Source organism: Micromesistius poutassou (genome assembly GCF_964030765.1).
Source record: "Micromesistius poutassou genome assembly, chromosome: 4".
Lineage (NCBI taxonomy): Eukaryota > Metazoa > Chordata > Actinopteri > Gadiformes > Gadidae > Micromesistius > Micromesistius poutassou.
The window spans coordinates 7,916,252-7,930,098 of NC_140274.1; the positions used below are offsets into that span (position 1 = coordinate 7,916,252).

The following is a 13,847-nucleotide window of genomic DNA, read 5'->3' on the forward strand; positions in this document are numbered from 1 at the left end:
AGAAAATTCTGAAGTGGCATCATTATTTACGTAATAGTAGTGCTAAGTATAAATATAGTTTCAGTTTTCAGTTTTTAAGTATGAAAGCTAGCCTCAGCATACATTTTACATATTATCAGCATTAATATAGTATTACAAGTATTACTAAAGTAAGAAACTGAGTCAAGTCTAGAAATGCATGTTTTTTAATTTATTCTAATTTGGAACAGTCACCATCACCATGAAAACATGACCTCCGCCACAGTCACCATGACTACCCCCGCAACCGTGACAACCTGACCTCCGCCACTTTCCCCATGGGAACCCAACGATGGTACATACACGGCCAAGGTAAATAACGTTAACCAGATGTTTATGCTACACGTTGTCAAGTAAAGCTATGTGTGCTAACAGGGGTCCGCCTCCGTTAGTGTGGCCATCAGGTGACATTTATGTTGGTAGATTGTTAACATAATTAATGCAGACTTCTCTAATGCGGAACCTAAAGCAATGTCAAGCTGTAACAGAAATGATTAAGAGATGAAGAGATGCCTCGGAAATACAAGAAATAGGCAGACACGCACTTAAACATACACATACTTAAACCCACACACACACTTGAACACACACACACGCGCACGCGCACACACACACCCTTGCTGACTGGCCACATCGTGGTGTACATGAAGCCAGAAGCCAGCAGCCAACTGCATGATCACATGATCACGTGATCAACTGATCGGAGTGGGCGCTGTGATTGGTCCTGGTTCACTTGCTCTTCTTGTCAGAGAGCAGTGAGTCATGTAGCTTGGAGACGGTCTTCTCGAATACGTCCATCACCAGAGTCCCGTTCTGGTCGAAGAACTCCGCCACAGAGCGAGTAACCTCCACCTCCCTGCCCCGCCCACTGCCGCCGTCCGTGAAGGAGACGCGCAGAGAGTACTGGTCATCAAACCTGAACACACACAGGCACACACAGTGACTATCTCAAAATACAATCTTTGTATTTTTCAATTTGAATATGTACAGGAAGTTGAATCTGCTGCAATCTGGTTAACGAAACAGCTAAACATCTGGTTTTATCTGGTACAATAGTCATTAGTTGTATTGTGGTGGACTAGTCGACTACTTGTATTGTGGTGAACAAGTTACATGTGAACTAGGTCAACTGTAGTTAACTAATTGTTGATTAGTTGTACTAGTGAACTTGTATAGTAATGAACTAGTTTACTAGTTGTATTGTGGTGAACTAGTTACAAGTGACCTAGTTAGACTGTCGTTTACTAGTGGTCTGGGTACCGTTTGAGGGAGGAGGAGAGGGTCCAGACATGGTCAGGGTCCATGCCAGCCGGGTCTCTGTCCAGCGCCAGCAGAAAGATGTTCTTCTCCCGGTAGGACGTGTACAGAGTTAGAACACCCATCATCACAAAATATGTTCTCTGGAGTCAAGGACCATCCTCCATCATGGACATGACTCTATTCCTCCACCTGCTCAATACATAAACATGATTCTATTCCTCCACCTGTGCCCTGTACTACGAACCTCGCTGAACATACCCAGGCTTTCTTGGGAAAACCTGGATCGACAGACACAACTCGCATCCAGAGTTAAATGGTACTACGAAGCTCACTTAGGATTCAATTAGTCAATCCAGGTTTTCCACTTGAGTTTCGATGCGCGTTCCTGTGAAAGGGGCGTTTATCGCATCATTTTACTCACTTATACAAAGCGGATAGATCAAGAGCAGCATATTTCACTCAAGAGGAGCAGATAGTCATAATGAACTCCTATAAGGAGTTAAAAAATCAGATAACAACTAGGGGCAACACAGTTGCACATAATAAGGCTAGGGAGGCGTGCTGGCAAAAAACAGCCGATAGTATAAATTCGTAAGTGAAATGATTGTGCATATTGTCTAAAAAATATATAAGACCCGAACGCCAGCGACTAGGATTCAAATCTCGCCTCATCAAATCTCCATCATCATTCCTTTTACCCCCATAGATGTGGTGCCAGCACGGCCTTGAGAGCATGGGTTCAAGTACAAAATAAGCACCAAAATAAAATTCCATAACCTTTAGTGAATAAGTATTCCATATGACACAAGAATTGGGACTTTTTAAGCTTCACATAAAAGCGCTTCACTTGGGAGACGAACCCCGCACACAGAAATTAAAGACTGACACTACCTCCACTCTACCACACTCCCCAGAGACACACTGCGCAACAGTAAGCATTGTCTACATAAGGTCCAACAAGGACGATCAAATAGCGAATACCCTCTGATGAGAACCTGTATCTCTCATAAAGAATATTCTCAGGCATGCCAAGGGATCGGATCTGTCCCGAAAGACCCTCTGTCTCCGGAGAGACCCCTGTACGATACAGGCTCTGAGGTCCACGGGAACACCCACAAATGGTGACGACATTGTCAAAAGAGGGGCTAGGAAGTTGAGCACGCCGATCTAACCCAACAGTCTTAGCTGAAAACCTGCTCCCCGACCAGGTTTGGTTGACAGCATAAGTCACCATGATGATACCGAAACGCTAAAAGAGCGACTTTCGTGCCCAAGCTAACCCAGGCTTTGAGCGCAACATACCTCGCTAAGCGAGGTTCGTAGTACAGGGCACTGCTCAATACATAAAGATGACTCTATTCCTCCAACAGCTGATCAACACATGCACATGACTATATTCCTCCCTAAGCTCAACAAATACACATGTATATATCCCTCCACCCGCTCAACACATGCACATGACTATATTCCTCCACCAGCTCATGATGAACAAATTCTCTCTAGAGGAAGCTAGATGAGGCCATGTCTCTAGATTGAAGCTAGATGAGGCCATGTCTTTAGATTGAAGCTAGATGAGGCCATGTCTTTAGATTGAAGCTAGATGAGGCCATGTCTTTCGTGAAGGATATGAGATGACGCAGCAGGCCAGGACTGGTTTGGACTGGGGGAACGGGTGCAGGAAGTCCCAGACCAGTGCCACCATGGCAAACAGACAGGACACTGTGCAGATCAGCAGTCTGCCGTCCACAAGACTGAAGTTTTCTACATAACCAAACTTCTCCAGCAACACCTGGAGGACAGACAGAGAGGAGACAGGGAGATCAGGACCGACAGACGATCAGCATAGAAAACAGACAGTGATAAATAGACAGGAAGAAAGATGGAGCAACAGGTAGACTAGAAGGATGAACTGACAGAAAGGTAAAAAAAAACACATGCAGACTGAGATACAAACAGGCAGGTAGGAAGACAGATTGGTTAGACACATCAGAAAATACATTTCTTCAAATCATAAAGCCTATAGTTGCAAGTATATATATATAGCACTAATATTAATACATGCATTCTTTGAGGTAATACTTCAATCGATAATAATCCCATTGCTAATACCAATACAAGGATTCATTCTGTATTAATTCTAGTAATAATGCTAAAACATGTATTAATCAGAGTTATACTAATAATCATGAGGGTATTAATAACCTTCTTTGCAGCGTCATCCAGGGAGTTTTTCACAGCGGCTCCGTCCCACTTGTCGATCTTCACCGGCTTCTCCTCGATCCTCCACTAGAGAGATTATTAGATCACACTACAAGAGATTAGTGTACATGACATCCTTTATTTATCCTACTTATTCATAAATAAATACTAACCTTGCATCTGTGATTCCTAGCTTCTTTGCTCTCTATTCCGTGGTTTATTTTACCTAGTTTGTGCAGAAGCACTGTAACTTTATTAACAATCTTAACTGTTCTCTGTCCAGTATTATGTCTACTTACCCACAGCTGTTATCGTCTGCTGTAAAGCATTATAGTCTCCTCATGTTTTCAAATGTAACAATATATTTTAAGTTATTAAAGTGCCATATAATTATATGATTGAAAATCTGCTTAAAATCTATGAAGTTTGCTATACATTAGACAAGTTCACCTCACATACTATAAGATATATAATATAGTTTAGAACAAAATGAACCGTAGCTCAGCAAACAGTTAATCACTTATTATAATATATCATGATGCATTATAATAGATTGTACTATGATCATATCATATATAATATATAAGTTAACACCAGTCCTGCACCAGGATGCTATCAGTAGCTTAGCCAACCAAGCGGATGTTACAATTGAAATAAGAACTACATATCATTCAATTAACCACTCGACTAGAACATGCTGCTGCGTGTGAAAGTAGAAGATGTGAATTAAAGCCCTGTTTAATCACATTGTCATTTTAACCTCATTCAAGCTCACTTTCTCCAGGATGCCGTTCTTTCCGTTCCGCGCTGCCATCTTCTCTTTCTCTCCGCACCTGGAGGCCGCTGATTGGTTGACACAACCAACGTATAGTGCTCTGATTGGACTGTATAACTTTCTGAACGGAGGACGATGATTGGACTGCACGCAACTTGTCGACGTTTACGCAACGTGTCATGTATCTCAGTCTATGATGTATCTCCTCCTACGTCTTAATGGAGTCCAGAAACATACATTAATTCATGTGGTTGTTAATCATATTGAGCTGGTGCTTAATGAAATAAAGAAATCATATAAATCAGAAAAAAATAATTAAAAGTTGTATCTCCTACGTGCGTGTGTCAACGTCATCGCGTCTCCAACATGCGTTGCGTTTGTGAGCAGTAGCCCTTAAAGTGGAAATGAAGCAGTCAAATAAAACAGATGTCTATAGCACTATTTAAATATTTAAATTTACCATAAATACAAATAAAGTCGGAAATATGACCCGTTATTCAGAATAAAGCACAAACAAGTTGCATTAATTATAATGTTTTCAGCCTGTGCGCCGCCATCTTTGTTTTCAGAACGTGATGACGTCACGAGAATGGCTGGTACAACATTCTATGTTGTTTACATAGCGGCTGTTAGCCTCACAGCTGGGCTACCACGCTGCCTTACAGTTCGTTCATTTCATGATAATTGTCGTGCCATTTGGGTGTGCACATGAATATGCGAAAATAGTGCAACCGACGGTGTTTGCAAATGAATTATTTCCATAAACAATGGATTATTTTGGCGATGGATCAGAAATTATCAAGAGCATGGAGCGAGCTAGTCTGAAAACAAGACCATCTTCAAACAGTGAGTGTACTCATTTCTCTGTTTTGCAACATGTGGACTACACACAGCAGAACAAAGCAAACGCAAAAAATAATAGCATAATCTCGAAATGTTGACTTGACGCATACCCACTTGGCAGGACAATCACAAATTGACCGTTTATCATATAGTAGCCTTCGTTCCTCTGCCTGGCAAGCGCGTTTCTGCGCTCTGTCTCTGCGCATAAGAGCAGCGCCCGGGTCCGATTTGACAGGTCTGTCCGTGTCTCCAGCACTATAGCCACTAAAATTTAAAATTGTTGGCACAGCATCTGGCTTCAGGCGATTGGTGGGACGGCGAACAAATCTCCCATCTTCAGCAAAAGCTCCCTCTTCGACGTAATCAGACTCGATAAAGTGGTCGCTACATAGGCCTACTCTCTGCCCTGGTCCCATGAGGCGTTTTAATGCAGCTAACCATCTTCGGAGCAGTTTAGGCTTGTTGACTGGAATAACATGAAAATGAACTAATTTACCGCTCTCTTTTACCCGATAATATTAGTTTGAACAGCCAGGGGCAATACAAAATGACTCCCCTGTTCTTTTTCGAAGATCTGCCATGTTTATTTGACAGTTAGCGAGCAAGCTGTGGCAACCCCGATCGTCGGACGTGTAGGATTTCTCAAAAGACGCACTGAAACAAGGTGGCTGTGCAACGGTTTTTTTATTGCTGCAGCTCAAAAAAAGAAAATCATATGGCAACTCAGGTACTTCCCCAGCGGGGCAGACAAACAAAAAAGAATGCGCCTCGGATCCGGGTCCGTTCGGGAGGGCGGCGTGGATCTCGCTCCCGGCTTCCACCCGCTCAGTACTGTGGGTGAAAGGCATAGACGCGCTCTCGGTACGTGCCTCTCCCTCTTCCACTCGACTTTTCCCCCGCTGTCTTCCCCGGGCCCGGCCCTTAAATCCCCTCTCCCGTCTCTCCCCCCCAGGTGATCGCAATCTCCCTGATTGTCTGGGTCTGTTCGATGCGTCCTCTAGCGCCGCCGCACTGAGCGGCACATATCTCCCGCGGACGACTTGTCCGCGGAGAGGGAGCCGCTCCGGGTGCTGGCGTGGATCGTCCGCGCCAGTCAGCGCGGGGTTGCCACAAAGCACAAACAAACGCTAACCATTCTGATGACGTAGCTCCTGCATTTTAGTGACAGCTTGGCAACTCCGCTCCCGAGTCCCGCTCGTTCTCAACATGGACTTCAAAACTGCGTCTCTCGTTACTAACTGTGGATGTTGCCAAGCTGTCACTCCGATCGAGACTGGCCAATAGAGACGTGTCTTACATCTTTTGCCGTAGGTCCCGCCCACGAGATTCAGCTCAACAGCAAGCAAAACTTTTGGATTCGCAAGCAAAACTTTTGGATTCGCAAGCAAAACTTTTGGATTCACAAGCAAAACTTTTGGATTCGTAAACAAAACTTTTGGATTTGCAAACAACACTTTTGGATTCCCATTAATACATTTTTTATACATTTTTTTCACATTTATTTTACTTGCAATAAAACATTTTTTGATTGCAGTGTCGATAGTTTTTCTCTCAAATCTATTTTTTGATTGCAGTGTGGAAAGTTTTGCTCTCAAACCTATTATGTTTGATTGCATAATAAAGACACAAATCGACCTCCATAAGTATACGGGCCTACAGTGTTTTCAAATCATACAGGATTTCCTTATCATTATCAAACATTTAAATACAATTAACTGTCCCGTGTTATTATTTTTATAACAAAAAAAAAATAGTTACATTTGTATTTAACAAAGTATCACACATTTTGTGCTTCAAAATAAGTTGTCAGAAGTGGGATTCGAACCCACGCCTCCAGAGGAGACTGCGACCTGAACGCAGCGCCTTAGACCGCTCGGCCATCCTGACTTATAAACAAACACGAATATTTAACGATATTGTACATACTAAATATGTTAACTTAATTAAAATGATTATTAAAGCATATGCATTTTTAATACTTCAATTGGTATAATATAAAACTGGTTTATATTAGTCTATTAAGCAAATAAATAACCTTCCGATAACTGTATAATTCCATAAACACGATCTGATCGATCGTGTGAGGTTAAGTTAACAACAGGAATCATTACATCTCAACTCTCAACTGTTAACGTTACACTTCTGCCGTCCGATAGAATAATCAATAGTCCATAAACGCGAATGTAGTTTGCCGATATGTCTGGGCGTCAGTAAGCCTACTAGTCACAAGGTGATGAGTCACTGGTATTAGTTGAGTTTCGTTACCACTTCTGTGTTCAACCAACCCTCACATGGAGCCAAATAAACAACAGGTAAGATAAGGTCTAACTTTATTAGATGATATGAGTTTAGATTTATCCATACGGATTCGATATCAAGCATCATCATCAGCATCAAGCGATGTATTCTACTGAACCAGTGATGTAAATTATTTTAGTCCATGCTATTTCTGATGACATGTTTCAAGCCTACAACAGTTATGAATGGTTTCTTCTCCACATAATGCACTACACCATATAAGGTTTTATGAGTTTATAGATAGGTTAAAGAACTACAAACATGGCCACTCTGCCATTTCCGCCTAAAGATAGGTACATAATGCCGCCTTCAAACAAAGTCCTTCTATAGTGGACTATAGTATACTATAGTATACTCTTCCTTCTATAGTGTCTCTGCTTCAAAACAGCTCAGAGGTTTGGAAGCTCACGTGCCTTAACGTAAACCTTCCCTTCTTCCGAAATAGCAACCCGAGTCCTCCGTGTTCAAAAACAATGGATTCCCTTTCGCTGTCATTACATTGACAGACTAAAGTGAACTTGTAGCAAGCATTAAGAGGCGTACTTAACACCCATTATAACATTTGTATTACGATACATTGCTTACAATTATAAACAACCCTCTGATACTTCTTATTCTCGCTCATGTTCAACCATCGCAAGCAGTTCTAATAACTGATTCAGATCTGATTCAGCAAAGAGGTTTACGTAAAGACACGTAAGAGCTTCAAGATGCGTTGATGCCACACGTAGGTGGCATCAAGATGGAACGCTGCCAACGGAAACTGTGTAGTCACGTGTTCATGTTTCAGCCAATACCAGCGCGATGTCAAATGTTTTGCGGAAGTTATTTCATGCACGCTTTTTTTTTGCAGCGAAAACAAAGGTAGGCTACATTTTAGAGTCAAGTTAAAGTAATACCGTGATGTTTACCATTACATGATAAGTCAGATAACTGTATATTATTTGTTACACAAAAAAGGAAACCTTTTGTACATCTTCGCATCATGTCAAAACCAAATAAGCATGAAACTAAGCGTGAAAGTAAACGCTGTGATGAAGCGCAGTGCCTGCCCATCCTTCAACACAAAGCCACACTTACAAAGCTGGTGAAGGACAACGTGTTCCTTGTTGTGACTGGTGAAACCGGCAGCGGGAAAACCACACAACTTCCACAGTATTTGTATGAAGCAGGTGCGTGAGATCGACTCCGAAGTGTATCAAATACGATCTGGTAGAATTAGAGGGGGGTATAAAGCTACAACGTGTTCTTAAACATTGACATGACTCTTACTTCCAGGTCTATGGAAGGGAGGTATAATAGGGATCACCCAGCCGCGGCGGGTGGCGGCTATCACAGTCGCTCAGAGGGTCTCTCAAGAGATGCACTTCACCTTGGGCAAGGAAGTGGGCTACCAAGTGCGCTTTGATGACTGCACATCCCAGGTGAGAGACTGAAGCAGGGGGGGCGTTATTGAAAATGCATTCGAAATGTGTGAAATGATGAACTCATTTGTGTTGCAACCAGGCTACAGTGGTGAAGTACATGACAGACGGCTGCTTGTTAAGAGAGATCCTGGCAGATCCTGGCCTTTCCCAATACAGTGTTGTGATTTTGGATGAGGCCCACGAGCGGAGTCTCAACACAGTGAGTGGATTGTGTCAACGGTGTATTCTATTATTCTTATTATTTTAGTTGAGGCCAAGTATTCTTCAATTTGAACATACTTGAGAAATTGGAAGTATATTCTTAAATGCACACTCCTTTGTTGTACACTTCTATTCTAACTTATATTTCTTGAAAGAAAGAAACAAGACGGATGCTTTTAATAGCAATTGGTAAATAGCCACGACCAAGTACCAATTCACTGATGATTATTGTCAAAAAAAGTTAAGTTAATCTCTGCAATTTCTTTTCCCAGGACATTCTTTTAGGTTTGTTAAAGAAAACCCTCCTTCACACTGATAAAGGCTCCAAGGACGAGTCAGTCCGGCTGCGCGTTGTGGTGATGTCTGCCACGTTGGAAACGGATAAGCTCTCCACCTTCCTCGGCCATTGTCCTGTGTTTACCATCCCTGGAAGGACCTTTCCTGTGACCAGCCGGTTCGGTAACGCCATAGGCCCCAAAGAAGTCGACAGCTCCAGATACGTGAACGAGGTTGATAGTTATTGTATTGCAGACTTGCATGGTTTAAACATTTCATTGTTATATTTAGCTCACATTTCTTGATATAACATTTTCTGTTCGACAGGTGGTAAGAGTCGCCCTCGATGTGCACGTCAGTGAGGTGGCAGGGGACATTCTGGTGTTCTTGACGGGTAAAGACAAAACCAATGTACTGCTTCCACCCAACAATGGGAGGGAATTATTTTACCTAAAGTTCAAATGTTTAATGTTTGACAGGTCAATCCGAAATTGAGAAGGCCTGCGACATGCTGTATGAGAAGGCCGAAAGTATAGACTACCGTTATGATGTGCAGGACCAAACCGTGGAGGGACTTCTGATCCTGCCTCTATATGGATCCATGCCCACTGGTATGAACACAACATCCACATCATTCTGGAACCTATATTCTCTATCCAGCAATGGCTGTGTTAAATGTGTGTATCATAGCGTGATTTTAATAATGAAGACAACAAAACAAGTTTAATATAAACGTCCATAGTCACCCCGCATGCTTGCCTCACAGATCAACAAAGGCAGATCTTTCAAGCACCCCCTTCTGGAATAAGGAAGTGTGTGGTGGCCACCAACATCGCAGCCACATCTCTAACCATCAATGGAATAAAGTAAGACTGACTGGTGGTTTTCTGCTGACAGTTCTAATCCAATCAATCTAATCCAAAATAATGGATCTCGGAGTGACTATAACACATGTTCAAGTTGAAATGAGTAAGTAAAGTCTGTTTAATTACAATGCTGTTTTTCAAAATAGGTACATTGTCGACAGTGGGTTTGTGAAACAGCTCAACCATAACTCGAGGGTAGGCATGGACATACTGGAGGTGGTGCCTATTTCCAAGTACGTGTCTTGTGCCGTTCCCCCCTGTTGCTATGACTCCTGATTTCAACGTTGACCACTTTTTCAACTTCTGTTTGCTAATTAGGTCTGGGGTTGGCCTTCTTTCTCGCCAACAGGAGCGAGGCCCAACAGAGAGCGGGTCGCGCTGGAAGAACTTCGGCTGGGAAGTGCTTCCGCATCTATAGCAATGAATTCTGGGAGAAGTGCATGCTTGACTACACGGTGCCAGAGATCCAGAGGGCGAGCCTCACCAGCGTTGTCCTCACACTCAAGTGCCTCGGGGTTCACGATGTCATCAGGTCTGTGAATAATCATCCAACCATCTCCCTTCAGGGATTTGAATCAGTAGTTCATATATTGCACATGTCTGCTTTACTCTAATAGCCAAAGCTGTTGCTTGATGGGGCAACGCTGTTTGTTTTTGTTTTTTTGTTTGGTTTAAGGTTCCCTTACCTGGACCATCCAGAAGAGCGGTTGTTATTGGAAGCCCTGAAACAGCTCTACCAGTTTGATGCTATTGACAGGTTAGTGGCTGTCCACCTGAAAACATTTATTTTCTACCCCTATGCTCTATCTATCTGCATCATGACGGATAGTGAGAAATTGAGGCTTGAAGCCGGTGTAGGCAACTTCTGAGAAACCAGCAAGAATCCAACCAATAAAATCCAACCTCTCCCTTCAGGCCGTGCTCCTAAACCAATCCCCAAAAACACGTGACTAGCTCGCTAGCCTTAGCAATAGGTCTGTTCAGTCTTGTGGACGACTCCAGTCATGTGCAATTAGTACACAGCAGAGTGCGTCCAGGTAGCTGGACAGGTAGGTAGACAGGTTGGCCATCCAATCCTTTCATTTTCATTCATGAAATGATGCAACGGGTTTATCAAAGGCCTGTGACAGCCACAGATAGCCAATTTGTTTTTGTCTGTTTATTAAAAAAAGCTTTTAAAAATATAATGCCTAACCTTGCTTTATCTGGCCAACATCTGCCCTGGTACTAGGAGAGGCCAGGTGACCCAGCTGGGTAGACTGATAATGGAGTTCCCCCTGCATCCGGGCCTAACCAGGGCTCTGCTGAAGGCTGCGTCTTATGGATGTGAAGACATTCTCCTCCCCTTGGCTGCCATGCTTTCAGTGGAGAACATCTTCATCAGACCAGGTACAGCAGCATGAAAGCTCTAGTGCCCAGGTTTTAATTAATTCTGTGCTTTTTAATGTTTTATAATGGCCCTCTATGACATGACAAAATAGACAACGTGTATGTTCTGCTGCTCATTGTCTGGCTTATAAGAATGAACATTTCATGTTTTGTACACCCAGTTAGTGCAAGCTACTTTTCAGGCTCTCGCAAGTTTTTCTTTTAGCTGGGGGAATGTTTTCAGCGAAAGCAGGAAGTAGACTTGTTATTTTTGGGTGGAGAAATATAGTGAGAAAGTCCTCTACTGCAACACTGTTTCACCATCCACATGCACCACAACTAGTTCTGTATGGGAAACGAAGTGTCACACGCAGGGGTCCAGGAGAGGAAGTACCTCATGCATCAAATGTGGTGAATGGGAACCTGGCCTCCGACACATCCTCAAACAATAAAGTAGGACCGATACAGGTGTGACATGCTCAGTCCCTCTCTGTATATGTATCATTTATGTGAGGCAATTGAGGGGCATTTTGGGGTCTGCTGGCAACTGCTTACACCCAATGGGAATGGAGGAAGGATGACGGGATGCCCCTGACCAATGGCAGCCACTCGGGTGTCTTTGGACGGACTTTGCCTGTTGCCCTCGACTGACCGAGCAGCCACACTGCTTCATCAGCTGTTTGCTCAGCATCGGGCCCTTCCTCAAGGGTAGACTTGGGGCCAAAAAATACAGAATTTAAATGTTTTATTTTGATTAAGGCATGTTTTTGTGTCTAATTTATTTGAGTTGTGCCAACTTAGGGAGGAGTGTGATAAAAGACTGTCATCAGTATACTCATATTATCGGTTATACCATTCTCCAGGGCATCCGGAGAAGCAAAAGGTAGCGGATAAGAAGCACAGAAATCTAGCTGCCCAGTCGGGTGGTATGAATGACTTTGCCACACTGCTGAGTGTGTTTCAGTGGTGTAAAGCCAGGTACAGTTATTATATGAAACCGTTGGGAAATTTATATGCTATTCATTTGATTAAAAAACAACAACTGAGGATTCATCTCATGCCACATTTCTTTCAAAGTTGACTTCATGTTTTTTGTGCTGCATATCACAGCGATTCTCCTTCAGCATGGTGTAAAGAGAACTGGATCCACTGGAGGGCGCTGAAGTCAGCTTTCAGCATAGAGACTCAGCTGCGTGAAATTCTTCTCCGACTACAACAGGTAGCTATAAATTACCTTTAATTAAAATTCTATCTCTCAAATATAAATTTGAGAGTCTTTAAGGCAATTATCGTCCAACCATCTCAATGGATTATTTAGTATTTTGCATTGTATGCTGTCAGTTTCTAGCATATGGTTGGCTGTGACACAAAACAAGTGTTTTGATAATTCCTGTTGCTTTTGCCTTCCAGAAGAAAGATTTCCCTGTGGAAACGTTTACTGGCAACAAAAGTGAACTGTTCAGAAGATGCCTCTGCACAGGATACTTCACCAATGTTGCTAGGAGGTACAATCATGAAGTCTCACTGAGTTTTTTTTTTCTTCTTCAAAACACCTGTTTCTTTTTTTACTTGTTAATTTCCTTCTACAACGGCTAGGTCTATTGGAAAGATATTCTCCACAATGGATGGTCATGGAACCGCAGTTCACGTTCATCCGTCATCCTCGGTAAATGTTTTATTGACATTTGTCAATGTCCAATTGTCAGTGGAGTATTATTATTGTTATACAAGAAGACTGCATCATTCCCCCCACCCCCCCCCCCCCCCCCCCCCCCCCCTCCCCCAGTTATTTGACCAGGAGGCGGAGCTGGACTGGGTCATCTTTCATGACATGATGGTCACCTCCCGGGTGTACCTCAGGACAGTGTGTCCGATCCGCTATGAGTGGGTGAAGGACCTGCTGCCTAAGCTTCATGAGGTGGATGCCTATGAGCTGAGCAACATAGCAAGGGAGGAGGTGAATGAGGAGGAGCTGGCCAAATTGGAATCGAAGGAGGCAAAGAGACAAAAAGGTATATTGGTAATGATTGTAGGATTTATGTGTTGTTGTCAAGTAGTTTAGACTGTAGGATGGGTGTTATGATTGCTTGGGTTATGCAACATAATGATAAGCTTCATAGTATAATGAAAATTCTCCACATTGTTGTTGTTTTTTTTCAGAGGGGTTGGATGAAGACATGGCAAAGAAACTGGAGAAGCGAAACGACGAGACATCAGTCAGCGATGCCCGCGCTCGCTACCTGCAGAGAAAGTTAGAGCGACAACATAAAGTATGACGCAACAACACGCAGTCAATACCAGAAGGATGCCCTTCAA

General features: G+C 42.9%; 2 protein-coding genes and 1 non-coding gene across 4 annotated transcripts; 1 reads left to right on the top strand and 2 right to left on the bottom strand.

The window, feature by feature from the left end:
* Positions 1-169: 169 nt before the first annotated feature.
* spcs2 (signal peptidase complex subunit 2) lies at positions 170-4,325 on the bottom strand. Its single transcript, XM_084467180.1, has 5 exons — positions 4,253-4,325; positions 3,481-3,564; positions 2,903-3,067; positions 1,279-1,409; positions 170-934 (listed from the first exon to the last, which is right to left on the bottom strand). Exons 1-5 carry the CDS (start codon positions 4,289-4,291, stop codon positions 748-750), a joined length of 606 nt encoding a protein of 201 aa, XP_084323306.1. The 5' UTR covers positions 4,292-4,325; the 3' UTR covers positions 170-747.
* A 2,574-nt stretch (positions 4,326-6,899) lies between these two features.
* Positions 6,900-6,982, bottom strand: AC3HAE_012568 (transfer RNA leucine (anticodon CAG)). The gene has a single exon. It is a non-coding gene; the product is annotated as a tRNA-Leu (tRNA).
* Positions 6,983-7,325: 343 nt separating this feature from the next.
* Positions 7,326-13,822, top strand: dhx40 (DEAH (Asp-Glu-Ala-His) box polypeptide 40). 2 transcript variants are annotated; one of them, XM_084466874.1, is made up of 18 exons: positions 7,326-7,407; positions 8,354-8,565; positions 8,672-8,817; positions 8,900-9,019; positions 9,294-9,530; positions 9,625-9,691; positions 9,777-9,908; positions 10,064-10,163; positions 10,310-10,396; positions 10,513-10,695; positions 10,840-10,920; positions 11,395-11,552; positions 12,395-12,509; positions 12,642-12,750; positions 12,942-13,036; positions 13,128-13,197; positions 13,318-13,543; positions 13,692-13,822. In XM_084466874.1, the coding sequence occupies exons 2-18, from the start codon at positions 8,379-8,381 to the stop codon at positions 13,805-13,807; spliced, it is 2,229 nt and encodes a 742-aa protein (XP_084323000.1). In that variant the 5' UTR covers positions 7,326-7,407; positions 8,354-8,378; the 3' UTR covers positions 13,808-13,822. The 2 variants fall into 2 exon arrangements, with proteins under 2 accessions (XP_084323000.1, XP_084322999.1); XM_084466873.1 differs by lacking the exon at positions 7,326-7,407 and adding an exon at positions 8,084-8,257.
* The last annotated feature ends 25 nt before the right edge of the window (positions 13,823-13,847 follow it).